This window comes from Nansenia antarctica (assembly GCF_963989245.1).
Source record: "Nansenia antarctica genome assembly, chromosome: 4".
NCBI classification, from domain to species: Eukaryota; Metazoa; Chordata; class Actinopteri; order Argentiniformes; family Microstomatidae; genus Nansenia; species Nansenia antarctica.
The window spans coordinates 30,696,154-30,709,772 of NC_137689.1; the positions used below are offsets into that span (position 1 = coordinate 30,696,154).

The 13,619-nt window shown below is 45.5% G+C and overlaps 1 protein-coding gene across 1 annotated transcript in view; it reads right to left on the reverse strand.

Annotated features, from left to right (window-relative positions):
* Positions 1 to 13,619, reverse strand: part of LOC308155963 (glutamate receptor ionotropic, kainate 4-like) — a gene marked incomplete at both ends in the record, with an annotated part of 149,780 nt that overhangs the window by 75,680 nt on the left and 60,481 nt on the right. The window contains one exon of the mRNA XM_080529327.1: positions 12,121 to 12,299. Coding sequence (XP_080385453.1) covers positions 12,121 to 12,299 — 179 coding nt within the window. The remainder of the gene's footprint in view (positions 1 to 12,120; positions 12,300 to 13,619) is intronic.

Sequence of the window (13,619 nt, forward strand, 5' to 3'; positions counted from 1 at the left end):
TGAGGAGAATAGAGACGCTTGCAGTCAAGGCACCAGCTACAAAAGAGGAGCTGGTGGAGCGGTACGCATCTGTCTTCAGTGGCCTGGGTGAGTTCCCCGGTGTGCACCACATACACACAGACCCAAGTGTGGCCCCAGTCGTCCACGGATGCAGAAAGATCCCAGTCAGTGTCGTGGACAGACTGAAAACAACCCTGAAAGAGCTTGTAAAAAAGGACGTCATAGCACCTGTGACAGACCTGACCGAGTGGGTGAATAGCCTCGTCATCACTGAGAAAAAGAACGGATCACTGAGGGTGTGTTTGGATCCTCGTGATCTGAATGAGGCAATCAAGAGGCAGCACTACTCGATACCAACCCCGGAGGAAGTCCAGAGCAAGCTCTCTGGGAAGTCAATATTCACGATCCTACAGGAGAAGGACGGATATTGGCAGGTGAGACTTGACGAGCCATCATCTGTGCTGTGCACATTCAGTATGCCGTGGGGAAGATTCCGCTTAAAGAGACTTCCTTTTGGCATCAAGTCTGCCAGCGAAGTTTTTCAGCAGAAAAACTGTGAGGCTTTTGGAGACATCGAAGGAGTCCATATCATCGCAGACAATATGATAATCGCCGCCGCCACAGAAGAGGAACATGATGGCATCCTTCACAAGGTCATGGAGAGGGCACAGAGAGCCAACGTCAAGTTCAAAAAGGAAAAAATCCAGTACAAATTCAACACTGTCAGATACATGGGCCACGTCATTACACCAGAGGGAGTGAAACTGGATGACACAAAGGTGACGGCCATCAACTACATGCCGCCACCAGAGGACAAGACAGGGCTGCAGAGGCTGTTGGGGATGACGAGGTATTTGGCTCAGTATATCCCTGATGAAGCTTCAGTGACTGCCCCGCTCAGACAGCTGCTGAGGAAAGATGCAGCTTGGCAGTGGAACCATGAACATGATGATGCTTTAAACAAGTCAGCCCTCACCAACGCCCCTGTGCTGAAGTTCTATGACCAAGCCATGCCTCTCACCATACAGGCTGACGCGTCAAAAGATGGACTGGGAGCTTGTCTTCTCCAGGAGGGGAGACCACTGTGCTATGCCTCACGAGCTCTCACAGAAGCTGAGAGAAACTACGCCCAAATAGAGAAGGAGTTGCTGGCGATAGTGTTCGCAGCCAAACGCTTCCACCAGTATGTTTACGGCAACACTGTCACTGTCCAATCTGATCACAAGCCACTTGAAGTGATTTTTAAGAAACACCTGAGCAAAGCCCCAGCAAGACTACAGCGCATGTTGCTCCAGCTTCAACGGTATGATTTGAAAATAACATATACGCCAGGAAAAGACATGCACGTCGCCGACACCCTTTCCCGCGCGTTTGTCACCGAACAGGCCGACAGTGGAAAAGAGGACCTCTTCGAGGAGAGAGTGATCCACACGATGGAGGCTACTGCTGCCATGAGCTCAGACATGCTCAAGATGCTCAAAGAAGCCACAGCAGCTGACGAGACACTACAGGCAGTGGCTGAGAGACACCGCAGCGGCTGGCCCCAAAGACGACGCAGTGTGCCCGCCAGTCTCTACCAATACTGGCCTCAGCGGCACATTATCCACATCAGGGACGGACTACTCATGACCGGCGACCGAATTGTGATTCCTCAAGCCGCCAGACAGGTGATGCTAGAGAGACTACACCTCGCACATCAAGGTATCCAGAGGACAAAGGCACAGGCCCGACAAGTTGTGTACTGGCCGGGAATGACTCGTGTAAGAGCAAATTTATTCAATAATGGCAGCCTGTTTCGTTTCAAGATGTATAAGAAAAGATATTTAATATTCTTCTGCAGAAGGAGGAAGTTTACAGGTTCGTCAGACGCATCTGAACGATTCAAAGTTCCTCGTAAAAGTCCAGCTCATTCATTTCATCTCAGTATTTATGCCTTCAGGTAACAAGTCCGCCCTCGGTTGAGTTCTAAACCAATCATGAGCAATGGGTGTGGTTTTGTACATTGAGGAAGATGATGGGGGATGAAGGTTAAGGGGGAATCGGCCCCCACTTTCTCCTAGGGACACAAAGGTGAAAAAGGAACACAATAGCCACAAACTGGTTTAGTCTGGTCTTAGAGTATTGGGTCTGGGGAAACACAAAAGTTCAAAACTGTTATAGATGGCTTAGTCCATTCCGGGAGAAAAGAGAGCAATCAGGTCTTTGTAATCATTTAAATGTGTCTGTTGTCTAGCCAATGTCAAGCTTCAAGTAGAGAAACTGGTTTCATTGTGTGGTTACAAACAGGAAATCAGCTTCTATAGCTTTGCCCTAGATATCCAAAGTTTGAATCTTAAATGTAGAAAAATGTCTTTTACATATAATAATTTTCTCTCACATTCCACACTTTTTTAAGATGTAAACTCTTAAAACAAGAACAATTAGAAAAATATGGTTCAAGACATTTTTGGAGAAAGAATAATAAAAAATCATCACAACCCAAAAAATTCTAAAATTAACAACCAAACTTAAAATTTAACACAGTACATCATACACAAGACCAAGAAATTAAAATAAATCCAAACGACCGACGCCTTCTTGATTCTTGTATCTTCAGGGTCAGAGGTTACTAGCACTTGACCCCAGTTGGAGAATTTGCTTGCTCTTCAATCTCTTCCTAATCGGTCGTCGTCTGTCAGTGTCATTGAGGTTCAGGCAGTTGTCTGTCTCCTTCCATGTTGGGCATGGTCTGGGGAGTGGTCTTTAGCACCATCGAAAAACATGATGCAGGCACTCACCAGCATCCTCACTAGTATAGGTGTCCACACTTTGGACCCTGGCTGGACTCACAGGTATCTGTTGACAGATCCAACAATCAGAGTAATTCATCCTCGAAGCAAAATCTCTCATGATACTAGTGGCATAGTTCGGGTGAGATTGTATTCCCATCTGGTTAGAATCAATGTCCATTTCTTTTTTTTTAACCATGGTCTCAGGCGTTGGTTCTCTCTTTGGATGTTGGTTCTGTGGGTCATGTGAGGCTTGTGAAACCATAGTTTGTGAACCCATTAGAATTGTCATGGCAATAATCCAGAAATGATCATGTGTCTTGAAGGCTCGGCGGCCCGGGCTGTTGAAACTGGAACATTGTCGTCGATGGTCGTTTGGTGGTTCTCTGCCGGGTCTTCCTTTTCCGGCGGGTTTGGCACCCTGGTGGCTGCTTCCTTCTCTGCCGGGCCTGGCACCCTGGTGGCTGCTTCCTTCTCTGCTGGGCCTGGCACCCTGGTGGCTGCTTCCTTCTCTGCTGGGCCTGGCACCCTTATCGTCATCTCCTCTGTGTTCTCTGGTGGGTCTGGTAACCCTGGTCGTCGCTTCCCTCTCTGGTGGCCCTGGTTCATCACTCAATCATCCGGCTGGATATTGCGTAGCACGCCGTCTCTGGATTCTTGTAAAACGGCTTCCACTCTGAAATATATATCACATTCTTGCCGTGGCAAAAATCAAGTGTATCTGCAGTAATACAGGGCCACCACTGGTCTGTCTGAGGAGACAGTTAACAAATAAAATAAAAACTGCAACAGAATTTTATGTCTAATCAAACCAACATCTTAATATTAAAATAGGAAACGGTAGAACATTTTCGTGTGATTTGAAAATCATAAACAAATGTGTCATGTTTTATGATGTCAAAATATACTTACTGAAAAATCATTCAAAAACAAGAAAAACCAGGGTTAATTGTTAATGAGTTAGTGGGAGTTAGCAATCAAAAATATAGTATTTTATGAGCCTCTGATACGACAGGCCACATGGTTCTTTTTTCAATACATCATGGTCTGAACAATGCATGAATACCAAACAGATCTATATAATTTTGGACAGGTTTATGCAAAAAAAACAAAATGGAGAGTGATCACTTCTCCCAGAGTTTTACACATAAACCCACCTTCTTGAGAATAGAAATAACTCTCAGGGTCTTTCTGCGCAAGAAAGCAGCTCCCCATGACTTGGGTTAGAAAATATAAAACCTTGCCTAATGCAAAGAAAATTGTTTTTAAAATAGAAAACAGAAACTCAAAAACCGCTAGGGTCTCTTTTCACAACAAGAAAATTCAAAACTCAACAATTTTCCTAAAAGTGTCGGAAAACAAGAACATTCTTAAACCATCAAAGATATACAAAAAACTGGAGCTGTACATGGAGAAACAACAATTATAGACTATTTCCTAAAATTGCTGTTGTGGTGTTGGGCAGAATTTGTAGGAATGGTTGCCCCCACAATTATAACATGCAAAACCCTTATCACCCCACTGAAGTAAACCCTCTTCTGAATTAATCAAGATATATTCAAAGGAACAATATAGCTACAAATAGCACTATTAGTTAAAATAGCTTAAAAAAACACACACAAGGAATGAAAACAGCTGTAATGTCTTATCACAAATAAGAAAATTCAAAACAATTACAATACAATTCACAAACAGACTTAGTCTGTGGAGATTAGACTGGGCTTCAGGGGAGGGGTGGCTGGTAGGTAGCAATCTTGTAAGATCAGCACTGCCTTTTACATATGCACTGAGTCAACAGAAAAACTGAAGTATTAACACTGATTAACTAATTAAAACTGGAGTTCAGAACTTTGGTTAGCTCAATGAAAACTCTATTATCATACATGGAAAATTCAGAACTCCTGGCTGGCTCAATGAATTTTATGGAAAAGTACTGAAAATATGTTCCCACCTCCCCACTTTTACACAGAACTTAAACCTCTTTTCAGTTCCACTAAACCTCTGTGTAATAAACCCAATCTCTCCCTGGTTAGGCCCTCTCTGTAACCAGGTGAACAGCAACTCCCCCTGATTAGTCCCTCTCTGCAATCAGGTCAGCAGCCACTCCCTCTGGTTAATACTTTTTCTGTAACCAGATAACAGCAACGTCAAAAGATACACGTATATATATATATAACTAAACCTCTTTTCAGTTCCACTAATCATATACACAAAAAGAGCAGTCTTATGGTTTTGCCAGGTGCAATTATAGCCACGATAACATGTAAATCGTCTAAAAACGCCACAAGCCATGCATCACAAAGTGCACCCGGAAACAAAGACCTCTCCAATCGGGTATCTTTCTCCGATTAAATACCGTTCCGTATACAAATGAAAATCGACAGGCTTACCCTTGTTCGTGTGTTTACGTAGACAGCGTGCCAAGGCCCTGATCATCCGCTCTCAGCCAATCAAAAAAAATAGAGGGGATCTCTTAACCGCGTCACTTGCTAGGTGAAACGCGAGAGTCTTGTTCCGTCTCAAAGCAGCTCGTCAGCTGAAAAATTGCTGAAAGCGGACAAAACAGGATACCCTCGCAGCCGCTCCCTGTTCCTCGTCGCCAAACTGTAATAAACAAATGTATTCAATAATGGCAGCCTGTTTCGTTTCAAGATGTATAAGAAAATATATTTAATATTCTTCTGCAGAAGGAGGAAGTTTACAGGTTCGTCAGACGCATCTGAACGATTCAAAGTTCCTCGTAAAAGTCCAGCTCATTCATTTCATCTCAGTATGTATGCCTTCAGGTAACAAGTCCGCCCTCGGTTGAGTTCTAAACCAATCATGAGCAATGGGTGTGGTTTTGTACATTGAGGAAGATGATGGGGGATGAAGGTTAAGGGGGAATCGGCCCCCACTTTCTCCTAGGGACACAAAGGTGAAAAAGGAACACAATAGCCACAAACTGGTTTAGTCTGGTCTTAGAGTATTGGGTCTGGGGAAACACAAAAGTCCAAAACTGTTCTAGATGGCTTAGTCCATTCCGGGAGAAAAGAGAGCAATCAGGTCTTTGTAATCATTTAAATGTGTCTGTTGTCTAGCCAATGTCAAGCTTCAAGTAGAGAAACTGGTTTCATTGTGTGGTTACAAACAGGAAATCAGCTTCTATAGCTTTGCCCTAGATATCCAAAGTTTGAATCTTAAATGTAGAAAAATTTCTTTTACATATAATAATTTTCTCTCACACTCGTGACATCGAGAACACAGTGGAGAGATGCTCTCTGTGTCAACAACTCCAACCACAGAACCAGAGAGAGCCCCTCATGTCACATGATATCCCTGAGCTACCATGGCTAAAGGTCGGGGCTGACATCTTTGAGCTCCAGGGCCAGTCATACCTTGTCATGGTGGACTATCTGTCCAAGTACCCAGAGTGCTCCATCTACCTGACAAGACCGCCCACACAGTCATCCGCAAGATGAAAGCAGTCTACGCGAGGCACGGGATCCCAAAAGAGCTGGTAAGCGACCATGTTCCTTTTGCAAATGCAGAGATGAGGGAGTTTGCAGCATCCTGGGGAATACAGCTCATTCACTCCAGCCCTGCAATCCAACGGTCTGGCAGAGAGGATGGTGAAGACGGTCAAACATGCACTCAAGAAAGCTTTGCAGACCAACATAGACCCCCACCTAGCCCTGCTAGCATTGAGAAACACTCCAATAACAGGCACAGATGTTTCCCCAGCTCAGGTGCTTATGGGAAGAGTACTACGAAGCACGCTGCCCTGCTCTACAGCTGTTCTACAGCCAGCTACCCCGAGAGGAGTTCATGCCAGGCTGAAAGATCTCCAAACCAGACAGGAGCACTACTACAACCGCAACTCACAGCCCTTACCTGAGTTTGCTCCTGGTGCAACGGTTCACATGGAAACGAGACGTGGATGGATGCCAGCCTGAGTCCTAAACCAACGAGAAGAGCCACGGTCATACAACGTGAGAAGCCCGTCTGGTGTTGTCTTCAGAAGGAACAGACGTCATCTCAGGCGTATTCATCCAAGTCTGCATCAAGAGCGAGATCCTGAGCCACTGGAGCAGCCTGCACCTGTGAGCCCGCTGGGAGGACCCCCAGAGTCACCAGATCATCCAGCTCAGCACCCGTCCTCCTGTGAGGGCGAGAGCTCCACTCCTACCTGCCGCACCAGAAGTGGCAGGGCTGTGGCGCTTCCGGCAAGGTATCAAGACTTTGAGATGGGCCAACGCTGAAGGTTGTGCTCCACCAGGGTTAAGTACTGGTGACCTCTGACCCTTAGTTCAGTTAGTTACTAGATGATAGTTGGACACATTTAGAAAGTGTGGTATGTTTACAAGTTTGATTTTACTCCAAGTGAAGTTCACAAGTTACTTGACAAGTTATAGTCAGGTCTGCACTATTATTGTTTAGATCATATACATTAGTAGTGAGTACAGTTTTAAAGAAGATCAATCCATCGACTGAAGCCATAAGGCCCAGTGACACTTAGTGTCTGTTTCATCTTTTCAGAGACTAATTTTCAGTTGACCCAAGAGATACTTTTAATGCTTAAAAGGGGGGATGTAGTATATCGCTATGTTTAGCATAGATCTGGGATTGATTGCTATTTTCTCCGTAGCATTACATCTTGACAATGTTATCATCGATCGACTAGTGTGGTCTAGTTGTCGTTGGGATGCTGAATAAAGATGCTCGTTGAACGTTGCTCCAGAGACCAGAGTATTATTATTATAAAGTGTATCTTGTAAGTTAGAGAGAACAACAAGACACAACACTGTTGGAGAATGAAAGGAAAAGTAACACTACATATTAATAGTCAGGTTTGTTATATAATTTCGTGGGAATTTTTTGGGGATTTGCTAATCTATACATTTTTGGAAAGGGAATTGTATGAGGAATCAGAAAATATATGTTTCCATTTGCACAGATGTCTGAAAGGCGGCCATCTTGGCATTTACAAAACGGCCGCCATAATACACACGTTTTGTAATATCTTGGCTTCTAAATAAGCTAGAACATTGATTTTAACTACTAAACCTACATTTTCAGGGTCAAGGAATCCAATGATTGTAGTTACAAAGCTATTTTTTGTATTCTTTTTTTTTAAATATATATCATCACATAAAAATGTGTAACTTATACTTTAAGAAATTGTAGTTTTTCTATTACTTCCATACGTGAGTCCACAGACCACAGTATGATCATGACAACCTCCTGCATTAGATAGTCTCGATGTTATGATTTGAACTTTTGTTGGCTTTTTGGGGGGATTTGCTAATCTATACATTTTTGGATGTTATGGCAACAGCCAGCAACCAGTAAGGCAATACAGAGGCAGGTAAATATTTAGCCTAATGGCATATTTAATGATCTTCTTTCGGCGTATGGGTAGTTGTTTTCCTCCCCACTTCACCAGGCTCGGGGCCGAGGGGCTACCCTTTTACCACCCCGAGACCTGGTTGAGGGGCTCACCCGGGCTATATTTCTGGACACCCCTCCAGAAGCCACGTCATCGTCTCGTCATCTAGTACTGACAGACCATGCATCCCGTTGGGTGGGTGGTACACCGGGCAATCCAGGATAACATGGTCTGCGGTTTGGTCCTCTGCGCCACACTCGCACGACACATTTGGGGCCAAGCCCCATCTGTGCATTGATGAGCGGAAACGCCCGACGCCGGTCCGGAGACGATTGAGCCTCACCCAGGATAGCCTTGGCAAGTCCATCCCGAGGGGCTCAGGGCCGGCGACTGGGATGTGGTCGCGGAGTTTGGAGGTGTTTGCCTCCCACTCCGCTCGCCACATATAATCCGCCCATCCTGCCGGACTGATTTTAAGATCTCTGCATTGCTGCCTGAGATCCTGTGCGGCAGGCACAAATGGGTGTCTCGACTTGAGACGCCGGGAGGGCTCCGCTGTTATAGTGAGCCTATCGTGGAGCAGATGGTTATTAAGCTCCACGGCCCGGCAGGCGAGACGTGCTGTGGCTCCCATGCGGCGGAGGCCTGCGGGCTGGATGCCTGCTAGGATGGGAAGGTTGTCCACGGGGGTAGGACGCAGGCATCCTGTCACAAACCGCAAGGCTTCGTTTATAGGCGAGTCGATGAGGCGGGTGTGGGCACTGCGACACCATACTGGGGCGCAGTATTCACTAGTTGAATAAACGAGGGCTAGGGCTGCCGTGCGCAAGGTCTTTGCGCCGGCGCCCCAGCCTGAGCCAACCAGTCGCCTCATCAACGCCACACGAGCTGTTAACTTCTTGCGCAGTGACTCGAGGTGCCGGCGAAACGTGAGCGTCCTGTCCAATGTCACGCCGAGATAGATTGGCTCAGCGGAACATGGCAGGGGAGTTCCATCTAGGTATACTCTAAGCTCACATTTAGCCTCCCTGTTGTTAAGGTGGAAGGCAGCCGACACCGTCTTTGCCTCGCTAAGCTTCAATCTCCATTTCCGGAAGTATGCCACCTGGCTCAGAATCCCCTCCACAGACTGCCAATTTCCAGCAGAGTACACCACTGCGAGGTCGTCTGCGTAGGCGTACTTCAGCGAGAGTGTGTTGGGCAGGTCATAGGTGTAGATATTATAGAGGAGGGGGGCCAGGACCGATCCCTGAGGGACGCCGTTCTTAAGGCGTCGAAGCCTGCTTAGCTGTCCGCAACCGGTGGTAAGGGTAAAGCTGCGGTTACGGATGAGCTCCATGATCATTCTGACCATGTGCCTGTCCGGCAGCAGGCGGAGCAGCTTGCAGGTGAGGCCGCGATGCCATACGGTATCGTAGGCAGCCGTCAGGTCTATAAAGACGGCCCCGTCTCGAGGATCTTGAAGGGGATGCATAACAGAGAGATGGGACGGTAACTCTTAGGGTCCCCTTCAGGCTTATTCGGTTTAGGGATCGCAACAACTAGGGCTCTTCGCCAGATTTTGGGGATCTTGAGTTGGCGCAAACAGGAAGTGAGGAACGCTCTCAGCCAGGACTTCAAGGCGGGTGCGGCATGGAGAATAAGCTCAGTATATCATATTTAATGATAAAAATAGGGAATGAAACAAAATAAATGAATGGGAGGAATGTGGGGAGTGTATGGTGTGCTGGTTGTTCTGTTTGTGGGATGTGTATTTACTCTATGTGTAATGACAGGCGGGTTTTGTCTCTTGACTATGTATAAGCGTTTATGCTATGTGTAATGTGATATGTGAATGGCGAGTCCAATGCGTGCCAATGTGAGCTGGGCTGTTAGATTAGTTCATCATCATCACTTTCGTGCGTCACGGCTTGGGAATCGTCATCGTTCTGGCACTGGCTGCTGCACTGACACATGTCGGTACAGGCTAAGTTCTTAGCTCTGCATGAACATCTGCCAGAAGAACAGTCAGTTTTGCATTTGCATTGTACCATCTCAATGATGGACTTTGGGGCTGGGAGGACGTCTGTGGTTGTTGGTTTAAGCATGCCATCCTCATGTTTGGAGTACCAATTTTGCAGGGGATCCTATTAGCCTATGGATCCTGCAGAGCAATGGCTGCCTGTGCCCATATACTTTTTTTTTTGAAGAAGAAGAATACAAAAAATTGCTTTGTAACTACAACCATTGGATTCCTTGACCCTGAAAATGTAGGTTTAGCAGTTAAAATGCTCAATGTTCTAGCTTATTTAGAAGCCAATATATTACAAAACGTGTGTATTATGGCGGCCATTTTGTAAATGCCAAGATGGCCGCCTTTCAGACATCTGTGCAAATGGAAACATATATTTTCTGATTCCTCATACAATGCCCTTTCCAAAAATATATAGATTAGCAAATCCCCAAAAAATTCCCACGAAAGTTTAAATTGAAACATAGTGAAACTGACTATAAGAGCAGCTGTTGTGGATCCCTCTTCGGCTCCGCTCGTTCCTTCCCCGGCACCGCTCGTTGAGCCTAATCAAGCCCAATCTGGGACAGCTGCGCCGGCTCTAGCAGGTGCATACAATTTCAGACGGAGAAACCAGCAGCATAAAAAGCCCCACAACCTGCCGTCTGATGCTTGATCATTCTGATCCCATGTGTGGTTAGTCGTCTCGCTCCCTCGTGTTATCTCTAGTGAATTCTATATCCGTATATATACTTATTTATGTTCTCAGCCGTTTTATTATTTTTACCGGTGTTTGTTTTCTCTCTCTCACCATTCAAGGAACCTTCCTCCCCTGCATCCCAGTGTCACTCCCCGCTCCTCCACCATTCCATCCCATCATCCCCGGACAGCCTTCCCAACCTCCCTCCGTTCTCACCCAACGTACCACCCTCTGGATTCTCCCCCTATCATCACGGACGGACTTCACCCCCTTGCTAATCCTCCCGGACCCCTCTCCCTGGATAACCCTCACAGTTCTGGACTGGTCAGTACACACACATTGAACAACAGCCTCCACATTTACATATCTACACCACATTAGTTTTTGCACGCTAGACACTCGCGCCCAGACACATACAGTAGCAGTCCAATACACACCTCACTTACATTTCGTCTCAGGCACCCACACTCCCCCCACGTAGGCCCTGTTAGTGTAGGTTTATTATTTTGTCTGTCTTTATTAATAAATCCTTTATTATTGTACCCTTGTCTCTGTCCGTCTGTTCTGGGGTTCTGCCACATTTGACCGCTTGGTTCAGGCCTAACAGCAGCAACAGTAGCTAGTCTTGATGAGAGTTTCAGGACATAATTTCAGGACTTCAGTGTTCAACCTCCTGTCCCTGGGGTTCCTTTTAATGTGGGGGAACGGACATCATTTTAAAAAGAATCTAAGGAAGTCACTGCAAAAAGTTGTTTTTGTTTTTACAACATAACTTTTTACTTTGCAAATCAATCAAGGGCAGTCAAATAAATTAGTGATGCTAATGCACCATTAGGAATTCATAAGAACATATCCCAAGGCTTCTTGTGTGTGAGACATGCATTTAATCAGATGCATAACAAACGCCTACTGACAAATCTTGGTATTTACACACGCTCATAATATTGTGATTAAAAAACATGTAAACATCCAGAGACAGAATTAACACACTTCAGTAATTAAGTGGGCATATAGTTGTAAAACAAGCACAGCATGAAAAAAAAAAGCAAATGAGCAACATTATTACAATTTGTCTTTGGAAATGTCAACTAAGCAACACTATTGGATACATTCTTACATTCTAATTCAAACATTCTCTTAGGCTTTTCATTCTGTGCTCAGCCCAGGGTCAACACTTGACAAATGCATGTGTGGGTTTGGGTTAAAGCTTAGCCCTGGGCTAAGAAACAGTTTGTGGAAATAATCAATACAGCTACAATGATCCGTGTCCTAGTCTGTGAAGAGAACCACTGACCTGCTGCAGTATGAGATGGGACATGGTTGTGTTGGCGTCCACTATGATGGTGTCTGTCTGGTCATTGCGGATCTCTTTGAGGAGGGGCATTGGGTCCTGATGGTCCTCCAACACACGCACCGACAACGTGTCCTTGGAGATGAGGAACTGGCGTAGCAGCTGCTCCAGGTTCATCAGACCTTCAACAACGGAGCAACAAGCTATGAACGTATGTCTCATAAGTAATTATCATTATCTAATGACATGAAAAAGACAAGTGTACTTGAAGCCACTTTATTACTCAAAGACTCGCTTGCAGTTCACTAAATATCAAAAGGCCTCATAAGCGAATTAGTGTGGGTAATATGGGCAAAATTGTAGGGTAATCGTTCACTTTTTCATAAAAGCACGAAACTTGGTACACTTGTACAGTTTGGTGTCCTGAACATTTTCAGATGTGGAGCCCTCGCAAAAACTCCTCCTAGTGGCCGTGGCGGCCATTTTCCTTTCCGCCATAGCCGAATTATGTATTTTGCTTCATATCTCCTTAACCGAACACTGAACAGGTGATGTCTACTCATATGTTTTGAAGGTCAAGGATTATAATGATACCATATACAACATCATAAAGTGTTCAGGTGAATAGTTAGTGCTGACCTCCATGCTTTTACTGGCTGTGACACAGTGTCTGCATTTGCAACCAGGGGCAAGAAGGCAGCATGGGACAACAGATACTATACTATAACATGGCAACAGAGGCCTTCATGGCTCTGTCACAGGCTCCAAACAGCATACCGGAGGAAGTTACATCTACTGTGGAGCGCTTCACAATTCTCCTCTACAGTTGCACCAGCAGCCAACTCAACATCGATGAAGCCCGTTTTGAGTTATTCACCAAGAAAGGAAGGGGAATGGAGCAAATCCCCCCCCCCCCCCCCCCCCACGAGTAGTGTACCAAGGGGGACACTGTTGGGGACAAGCTATTGTGGTTGCACCAAAGATGCCATCACCAACAGACTGGGGTTGGATGGATCCAAGTGACTGGACACCTTTGTGGTCAACTCTTCCACAGGCAAGCCAGTCCATCCTGGAACTTTTGAGTTGTGGCTGCAAGAAAGGCTGCCGGGGGCATTGCAAGGGGAGCGTACCTATTTTCCCCGGGTCCTATGTTCCCCGCTTCCCCGCTTCCGAAAAAGGGTGCTATGTTCCCCGCTTCCGAAAAAGGGTTCTATGTTCCCCGCTTCCGAAAAAGGGTCCTATGTTCCCCGCCTGCCGTTGTGTCAAGCGACCCCAGGTGTCGTTATGTGGTACTGCATGAGAGTTTGACTCTTTTTTTTTTTTTTTTTGGGTCTTAAGATGACTTGGAAATATGAAGAACACAATGAATGTCATAGTATTGTCTCAGCATTTTATATAACTCCCTAGATAGATCATTTTCGAGATGGAATTGAAAATCTTATATTCCTAAAAGAACACCAGTGATATATATATACACATTATTAAATATATTTTCTATATTT